The sequence below is a fragment of the Palaemon carinicauda genome, chromosome 18 (assembly GCF_036898095.1).
Source record: "Palaemon carinicauda isolate YSFRI2023 chromosome 18, ASM3689809v2, whole genome shotgun sequence".
NCBI lineage: Eukaryota > Metazoa > Arthropoda > Malacostraca > Decapoda > Palaemonidae > Palaemon > Palaemon carinicauda.
In genome coordinates this window covers 75,814,963-75,825,280 of record NC_090742.1, presented here as the reverse complement: position 1 = coordinate 75,825,280, position 10,318 = coordinate 75,814,963, and the positions used below count along the sequence as shown (strand labels likewise).

General features: G+C 35.6%; 1 protein-coding gene across 1 annotated transcript in view; it reads right to left on the bottom strand.

The window, feature by feature from the left end:
• Positions 1-3,182: 3,182 nt before the first annotated feature.
• Positions 3,183-10,318, bottom strand: part of LOC137657373 (putative uncharacterized protein DDB_G0290521) — a 38,932-nt gene continuing 31,796 nt past the window's right edge. Inside the window, exon 4 of the mRNA XM_068391709.1 lies at positions 3,183-3,536. Coding sequence (XP_068247810.1) covers positions 3,183-3,536 — 354 coding nt within the window. The remainder of the gene's footprint in view (positions 3,537-10,318) is intronic.

Here is a 10,318-nt window from a genome sequence, read left to right as displayed (position 1 = left end):
TAGTTTGTGTGTGTCCGGTGGATTAAGATGAAATTGGATGTCCTTATGTGGCCCCACGACGGATCTGTGCCCACCAAAGCCGCTTCTATACAATCCATCTTTGGCCGGCTGTTATGATATACAGTACAAAGTTGATTCTTGGCGTGGTCTAGAAAATGTATTCTATTAAAATATATACAGTTTCTAGTTCATATACAGTGTATATTCATTGGATCCTTCTTTCTGGTTAGGGTTAGATTTCCCTTTGCATACACATACACCGAATAGTCTGGTATATTCTTGACAGATTCTCCTCTGTCCTTATACTTCTGACAACACTGAGTTTACCAAACAATTCTTCTTCACCCAAGGCTACTGCACTGTAATTCTTCAGTGGTAAGGGTAGCAGAGGCTCTTTAGCTATGGTAAGCAGCTCTTCTAGGAGAAGGACACTCCAAAATCATACCTCCTAAAAGAAGGACGCACCAAAATCAAACCATTGGGTAGTGCCATAACCTCTGTACCATGGTCTTCTACTGTCTTGGGTTAGAGTTCTCTTGCTTGAGGGCACACACTGGCACAATATTCTATCTAATTTCTCTTCCTCTTGTTTTGTTAAAGTTCTTATAGTATATATAGGAAATGTTTATTTTAATGTTGTTACTGTCCTTAAAATATTTTATTTTTCCTTGATTCCTTTCCTCACTGGGCTATTTTCCCTGTTTGGGCCTCTGGGCTTATCCTGCTTTTCCAACTAGGGTTGTAGCTCAGTAAGTAAGTATACACACACACACACATATATATATATATATATATATATATATATATATATATATATATATAATTAGATATAGATAGATAGGTATATAGATATATATGGCTATATACCTTTATAGATATATAGATAGGTATATGTATGCACGTGCGCGACTCTTGATTTTTATGAAATCCTAAAGCTCACTCGAAGGTATTATATATTCCCTGCCTATAATGCAAGTCAAATACGCATAAATTCGTAGGTTTCAAAGAATCGAATGATGACAGGTTCGGAAAATTTAAATATAAATCTCTTGTTAATTTTTTTTTTCAATACGAATCGCCTTTGAAATTCAATAACTAAAATATAGTCACTTCATCCATAGTCGAAGAGAACGATAATAGCTATACAAAACATCCATGTTTGTCTGGGTAACATGACAGCACAAGGGAAAACTAATATTCAATGAACTTTCTGGTAAGACGAATACTTAAATATTTTAGTAATAGTGAAACATTTCTTTGAAATGCATACACAGTGATTAGACTAAAATTTTTTATTGCTGAACATATGCCCGGGAAAATCCTTCATAAAAATTTGCATTTTTTTTCTTTACTGAGGAAAGCAGAGTAATCTAGATATTCTCAGGTTAAGGATAAAAATGGAGAGAGAATTATTAGTGTGACTCATTTACTAGATGCCTTTGGGAGTTGCTTTTCTGCTATTTATATTCATTAGATGTTGACCTTTGAAGGCTGACAAAATGTTAAGACAGATTTTAATAAGGCTTCCTTGTAATAAATTCCTTTCTGGTTCAGAAGTCTATCAGAGGGATGATAAAAATATTATCATTATCATTACCATTATCATTATCATTGTCATTATCATTGTTGTTGTTATTGTTATTATTATTATCATTATTATTATTATTATTATTACTTGCTAAGCTAGAACCCTAGTTGGGAAAGCAGGATACTATAAGCACAAGGGCTCCAACAGGGAAAATAACCGTCAGAAAAGGAAACAAGGAAAAATAAAATATTAAACAGCAACAACATAAAAATAAATATTTCATATATAAACTATAAAAACTCAAACAAGAGGAAGAGAAACAAGACAAAACAGCGTGCCCGAGTGCACTCTCAAGCAAGAGAACTCTAACCCAAGGCAGTGGGAGGCCATGGTACAGAGGCGTATTTGGAGTTATGTAGGATTTTGAATTAAGGCAATGGTTATATTCACTTGAATAAAGGAAGTACTTGGTGTACTGTAAAATGCAGCTCATCAGTTACTGTACTTATAATCTTTATCATTTTACTCTAGTAAAACCATTATTTTGGTCATAGGAGAAAATTGTCATAGTTTCGGTAAATTCCAAGGCACTGTAACAACCTCCCACCTTTGCTCACGAGGATGGTGAAGTTGCAGACATTGCAAGACACTATCGAGCTTGAGTGGGTCTCGAACCCAAGTCCAGCAGATCGCCAGGCAGGGACGTATCCAGTAGGCTACTACGTCATATACGTTTTGAAGATACACTCCAGAGGAGTTATATTCCATTTTTTTAGAATTTTAGTCCTACAATATTTTTATTTGCTTTTTCAGACCTCTTTATAATATGTGATAACTTATGATTTCTATTTCAGAAGAGGTTTCTTCAATTATCACTTACCTTTTGTCGACCTCTAAACTTATGATTTCGGTTTCAAAAGAGGTTTCTTCAATTATCACTTACCTTTTGTCGACCACTATATTTATTTGGCCATTCTTTCCATTTCCATTTCATCCCAATCCATTTTCAACTTGCCTACGCATCCTATTCCCCTCTCTCCCCGTTTTGGTCCAGCTTTCCATCTCGCCTTTCTTTTCTGCGTTGGCAACCACTCCGTCCTTCTGAAAGGGTTCGATCTGTTCGCCATCGGGTACCTCTCACGGCTCTTGAGATATTATGTGTCATCTCGGGCCGCCTCTCCCTTCATCTCCCGGCCTTTTCCTGTAACACCCCCCCCCCACTCTTTCAACCCCCTCCCCCTGACGACTTCTATACCTATCCCCAGCTCCCCCCTCCCCTCCTTTCTCGCATGTTCGTCGAGCTAAATTGAAAGAGTCCGGGACGTCCGTGTCGGTTGCAACTTGCAGGAGGCTGATTGCTAGAAGCGATTCCTTTTTTATTATTGCTCCACTCTCCACCGACGCTTCCTTTAGGATTCCTTTTAGCGCGTGTGCGTGCAACGGCTGGAACTTGCAGTTTAATTGTAGTAAACTTCTGGCTGTATTATACGCTGGGTGCTATGTGACACGGGTTAGAGTTATGCCGGCGGGAGAAAGGTGAAGGGGATAGGGGGTGTGCAGTTATCTAGTCGAGTTACCCAAATGGAGTGCATAGCATTGGCGAAAGAGAGCTTAATGCAGTAGTAAAAAAGATGGTAGTGGATAAGAGATGATTTTAGGGAGTAGATAACACAAGGATAGTCTGGATCGGAGTAAGCTGGAGTCTGTTGCAACAAGGGTGAGTTGGAGTCTGTTGCAACAAGGGTGAGTTGGAGTCTGTTGCAACAAGGGTGAGTTGGAGTCTGTTGCAACAAGGGTGAGTTGGAGTCTGTTGCAACAAGGGTGAGTTGGAGTCTGTTGCAACAAGGGTGAGTTGGAGTCTGTTGCAACAAGGGTGAGTTGGAGTCTGTTGCAACAAGGGTGAGTTGGAGTCTGTTGCAACAAGGGTGGGTTGGAGTCTGTTGCAACAAGGGGAACTAGTCTTGCAATAAGGGTGAGCTGGAGTCTTGCGACAAGGGTGAGCTGGAGTCTGCGGCAAAAAATCGAGAAATTAGGAGAGTGAAAAATTTGGAGTGAAAATTTTTGTAACAAAGGGCATCCTTTGAAGACATATATATGTGTATATATATATATATATATATATTGTATGTATATATATATATATATATATAAAACATAAATTATTTCATTTCCTCATGAAAAACGGAAACCAAAATTTAATAAATGAACTATCATGACAACATACATATATATATATATATATATATATATATGTGTGTGTGTGTATATATATATATATTATACACGAATCTATGAGAGAGAGAGAGAGAGAGAGAGAGAGAGAGAGAGAGAGAGAATGGCAGTAAGGTAACCATTTCTTTGGCAAGACAGGACAAAGATAATTCTGTACTTAAGAAAACCAATTATTTTATAATATCGCAAACTAGTATATGAAGTACAGACAGACAGACAAAAAGATTGATTTCGTAGAATCTGGCGATTATTAAATTTCTTACTCGACGAACTGAACGAATATAAACTAGTAAATACTTGATCCGTGTTTTCATGTTAACCAGTTAATTATAGGTTACATTCTTAAAATTAAAATTTAGTTACGACATGCGAATATCCAATTTTTCTTTTGTAAATTAGGTTTGAAAATAAAAAGCAAAATGTGATTTATGAAAACAAATATTGATGTGATACTATGACCTGAGACTTGTTACACTTTCATAAATTTAGCTGAAAAAAGTTTTTTTTTTTTTTTTTTTTTTAATGAGACGCACCTCGATGATGTCGGACACTAAAATTGAGATAGAACGGAATATGCACTTTGAAATTATATAATAAATGGAATACAGCTAATTGTTATATATACGAACTTTCGAAAATTTCTTTGTTTTTAACATTTATTTTTCGGGGGAATAGTGAAACTAATTCCAATATAAGAATCTCGTAGCTATAGTCCATTTCTTTTAGCGAGGCATATTTGCACCGACTCGCAGGAGTGCCCTTTTAGCTCGGAAAAGTTTCCTGATCGCCGATTGGTTGGACAAGGTAATTCTAACCAATCAGCGATCAGGAAAATTTTCTGAGCTAAAAGGGCCCCGTTGCGAGTTGGTGCAAAACTGCCTCGCTAAAAGAAATGGACTCTAGTATTACATGTAAGATCCGAGACTGATGTAAAAGAAATGTCGGACGAGAACAATGTCAGTTCAATAGTTCTTTCTTCACAATAATCTGAATGAATATGTTACGGAGAAAATCGGTCTTTCCTGCAAATTAACAACAATGCGAATATAGTTTTATTACTCGATTTCTGTAAATGATATATCATTCAATAGAGAATCGGGGATCATGTAATGTGTTTTAGAGCTTGGCGGAATTTTGAGCTTGCAAATAATTTTTGCTTTGGGGTTAAATGAAATGTAAAACTAAAAAGAAGATTACTGTGATAACCGAAGTAAATCAGATATCACTCTGCTTGCTTTTCAAGAGAAACGAAAGTATATCGAATATATTTTTTTTCCCCCAAATACTTTCATTACTGATAATGTGCATGCGCTTATCATACTGATGTGTTTTTTGTTTTTGTTTTCATTTTACTTTCATGATGGAAACATAAATTCAGATTTAGTTCCATTTTCCTTTTTCAACTGAATGTGTATATATATATATATATATATATATATATATATATATATATATATATATGTGTGTGTATATATATAAATATATATATATGTATGTGTATGTATGTATATATATACATAATGTATATGTATATATATATATATATATATATATATATATAAAATGTATGTGTATATATATATAAAATACATATACAAATACAATTAGATATATGTATATACGCACACACACACACACACACACACACACATATATATATATATATATAAAATGTATATATGTGTATATATATATATAAAATACATATACAAATACAATTAGATATATGTATATACGCACACACACACACACACACACACACACACATATATATATATATATATATATATATATATATATACAGTATATATCTCAAACTTATTTTTCTCTGGGAGGGTTCTCAAGAAATCATCTTGGGATGAGGTTTATATTCGAATTCCCATCTCCATCTTGTCAAGTAAGCTTAACCTCCAGATATATGATTCAATGCTTAGGTCAACAGAAGCTGGAAGAAATACCCAAAATATGAATCCCGGGCAGTTTGTCCTGCTAGCAATCTATCTTGGGACTTGAGCTGTCGTTCTTCCGGACTCGGGTTCGAGACCCGTTTAATATCAATAGTATTTTTCAAGTGTATAACCTCACCGTCTTTGTGAGCAAAGGAGTTCAGGTTTGGGGGAGCGTATAGGTCTAACTGCTGAGTTATCGGCTGCCATTGTCTGACCCTCCCTGGTGGTTGCTTGGTTGGAGAGGAGTCTTTTGCAGAGAGAGAGAGAGAGAGAGAGAGAGAGAGACAGACAGACAGACAGACAGACAGACAGACAGACAGAGAGAGAGAGAGAATACGATACCTCATTTGGACTGTACTCTAGTTGGGGTTGACTCCAAATTGTAAAAAGACACTCGAAAAAACGGCAGGTTCTCGATGGCTAAGATCGATGTTGTTATTATTATTATTATTATTATTATTATTATTATTATTATTATTATTATTATTATTGTGGCATTGTCACTGCCTCTTGACTCTGACATTCAGGAGTGGCCTTTAAAAGCCTGGAAATAGGGGACCGAAACTTGGCAACGGGACCGATTGAAGTAAACAAGATTTTCAGTTACAATGGCCAAGTGATGCGAAAAGACATTTCCCGAGGTTTAAATATGGATTAAAGAAACAATCAAGTCTAATTTAGTTATAAGATAAACACGGTGTGATGAAAACTACTTGTTTTCTGAAGGTCTTATGAAGAACAAGAAACCAATTATCAATTATATAAACAAATAAATATTCAATTGAAAAAAGATGTTCAATTATGTTAATCTCTTAACAAAACGTGTCTAAATAGTGGTATTGTATACGAAAAAAAGCAAATTAATTTCTCCAATCCAAATACCAATACCAAAACTAGTGTTTTCACTTACCATTCACCAAGCTTTGTTTAAATTACGAAGGTAATTCAATTTTAACTTTTTGAGATTGTCTATCTGGTGGCTGTAGTTGTTTCATGCAGTGCTTTCATATAATACGTTTTTTAAGTGATTTTGGGGTGGGTTACTACTTTGTATTATTAATTCACTTGATCTTGCATTAACGATAATATTATAAACGTTATGTAATTAAATTAAGAATACTAGTGAATTGCGAATACAGTTTGTTTACCATCGTCGGAGTAAGTTTGTGTCAGAAATTCTCTTGAAATTAAGTGCAAAAACATTCTGGCTGTAATGCTGTGGTGAAGTTATCCTTCGCAAAGACAGTGCGTGATGTAGCAATGCGTGTTCCCTTCATGGACGCTTTGATATACAAGGTGATTAGGTAAAAGCCCTGCCACGACCTGTTGGAAAGCTCATTTTCACCTACTTTGGAAACTGCATTTCATGTCACTCTAAACTACCGAGGGATATTTTAACGCCTCTGTTGTTTGGATTCTCAGAATTGTGCTCGTAGTTTTATTCTAATTTTGGAAGTTGGTGCTTTGTCTCTGAATCATCCTATGATATTTTCGGCGTCGATAACCATTGATGAGTGATGGCTGGTTTATGTACAATTAGCCTATCATTTAGTCTCGGATTTATCAGCTAATCTCTTACTTGAACCAAACTAACCTGAGTGTTTTCTTTTCTTGAATCGGTCGGTTTGCTATTAGTACCATGTGAGCTTTTGGAAGCACACACACACACAGAGAGAGAGAGAGAGAGAGAGAGAGAGAGAGAGAGAGAGAGAGAGCAGCAGCAGCAGTAGCAGATTATTTGAGTGGAGTAAATAGAAAAAGGATATTACAGACGAACACTACGCAAATGGGCAGAGTATCTTCCATAATGCTGAGACACGCACCATTACATTTTTGTCTCTAGGTTATCAGCCAGCTAATGAATATAAATCACTGGAGAGAGAGAGAGAGAGAGAGAGAGAGAGAGAGAGAGAGAGAGAGAGAGAGATGGGGGGACATAAGACAAGAAATTCGATGACAGCCGCGTTTTGAAAAGTGAATGGAAAGAAACAGACAGGTGAAGTGACAACGATCGTATCCTGAAAGTAAAACCGAATTGTCGCTTATTGGGAGGGAGATGTGCCACAGAGAGAGGCTGTCATCTTCATTCTTGCATTGTCTCTGCCGCTGCTGCAATGGCCTGTTGCAGGCGCTTCCTGCCCCCCCCCCCCTCTCTCTCTCTCTCTCTCTCTCTCTCTCTCTCTAACGAGCTTTCGTTATTGTCTCACTCAATCTCTAACCCAAGGAGCAGACTGCTCTACTCTCTCTCTCTCTCTCTCTCTCTCTCTCTCTCTCTCTCTCTCTCTCTCTCTCTCTCTCAGGATCGAGCTTTCGTTATTCTCTCTTTCACTGTATCTCTAACCTAAGTAGCAGACTGCTCTGCTCACATGTTGACAACCAAGTAGACCTATGTTCGTCCAGCCCTTGACTAGAGACGGGAATGACACCTACCCTTGTCGTTTAAAAGGTACTGAATTACGTACCCGGTTGTTAGTAGACTGTTATTGGTTGTAACTAGGGTATGTAAAGAGAGTAGAAGAATCTGACTGCTCTGTACGCATGTTCACAAGCAAGTAGACCTATGTTCGTCCAGCCCTTGACTAGACACAGTAATGACACCTAACCGTGTCGTTTAAGAGGTACTGAATTATGTACCCGGTTGTCAGTAGACCGTTTTTGGATGTAACTAGGGTATGTAAAGAGAGGAGAAACAACCAAGTGTCTAGTACTTCAGCAAAATACATAGCAATATAAGAGCAAACTGTGGTGCAACCATTCGACAGATCTCTCTCTCTCTCTCTCTCTCTCTCTCTCTCACCCCGTTGAAAAAGTGGTGTAAGGTCAATTTACACCAGGATCCTCTCTCCCTTTTTCCACGTTGTTCGTGTGCCTTGGATTTGCCCCCCTGAATAGTCTCGTTGAGAGCTTAAATACGAGAAGCCTTGTTATGCGGGGTTGAGAGGTACTCTGTCTTAGTTCCCTTTTATAATGGGTGCGTGTCTTGTGACTCCTCGTTTTGTTTTTATTTCATTTTTTTATCCCCTTTTCGTAATCGGGTAAAGAACTCTTGTCAGAACAATCTGGGGTTTTGTTCAGAGTTCGGGTCGCTTTTTTTTAAAGGGTCTCAATGGATAGATGTATTATGTTCTTTAAGAATCTGTTAGTAATTGGTATACATATGCTGTTAAAAATATCGTGATATACGAGGGTCGGGAAGATCGTTCTTGATTTGATTCTGGAAACATTAAGTACATTCCAGGAACTTGACCCAGGTATCTTTATTCTGCATGTTTATTGGATTGTTGTTGCATACTTTCATTTTAAATACTTTTATAAGTGTTGGCACGTATTTCCATTCTACATTCTTATAGATTTGTTAGGATGTTCTTCTATTTCGCACACTTATTTAAGTATTATTACATGCTTTCATTCTGTATACTTATCGAAGTGGAAGCATGTTCTCCCATTTTGCATTCTTACATAAGTGATAGTATATTCTCTCATTGTGTATACTTGTGTAAGTGTTAGTACGTGCTTTCACTTTGCATAATTATTCAAGTGTTAGTACGTACTTTGTATTCATACTTAAATAAGTTTTGTTGGCGAGATTCCAGCTGTGATAAACCTAAAAATAAGCGTTTGTTATTTTCGGCATTTTCTGTATTAATAGGAATTGCTGTTTTTATTTGTTGCATGAAATGGCAACAACTGTATATTTTTAATCTTCCAGAAAATATTTTGGCCAATACATCCGTATTAGTTCATCTCTTAAACCCTTCCCTCTTCCAGAATATTAATTTAATTATCTTTGTAATGTTACTTTTTTTCGTACGGAGATGGACGTGATGTTTTAAGGTTTGATAAGTAATAAGTATTAATGACTGTTGCTTGTTACAATTTTTTTGACGGCATTGAGCAAAACAACAATAATAATAATAATAATAATAATAATAATAATAATAATAATAATAATAATAATAATATTAATAATAATGATAGTAATAATAATAATAATAAAAATAATAAGAATAATAATAAAAATGAAAATTATAATAACAATAACAATAATAATAATAATAATAATAATAATAATGATAATAATAATGATAATGATAATAATAATAACAATAATAATAATAATAACAACAATAATAATGATGATAATAATAATAATAACAATAACAATAATAATAAGTAATTTCTAGCCGGAATTATATTGGGGTCAAATTCTTGATTTGATGTTTTTAACACTTGATAAGTCACGCATATTTGGACGTCCTGACGTTAATTTGAAATATCTGACACATCTGAAGTTTGCATGATGATATATTTCTCCTTTGAAGTCACGAAGGCACCAACATTTTACTGGTCTGAAATCAAGAAGCATATTTTTTTTTTTCTAGATATATTTCTAGTATTACCTCCACCAAATTCGTTGGGAAGGTTATGTTTTGATGGTGTTTATTTATTTATTTATTTATTTGTTTGTTTGTGATTCGCATAACACAAAAACTATTTGACCGAATCTCTCTAAATTTGGTGGGATGATTGGCCATGTGACCCGAGGATAATTTGATTAGATTTTTTGGAGTGATTGGGTCAAAGGTCAAGGTTACGAACAGGTCAGAAT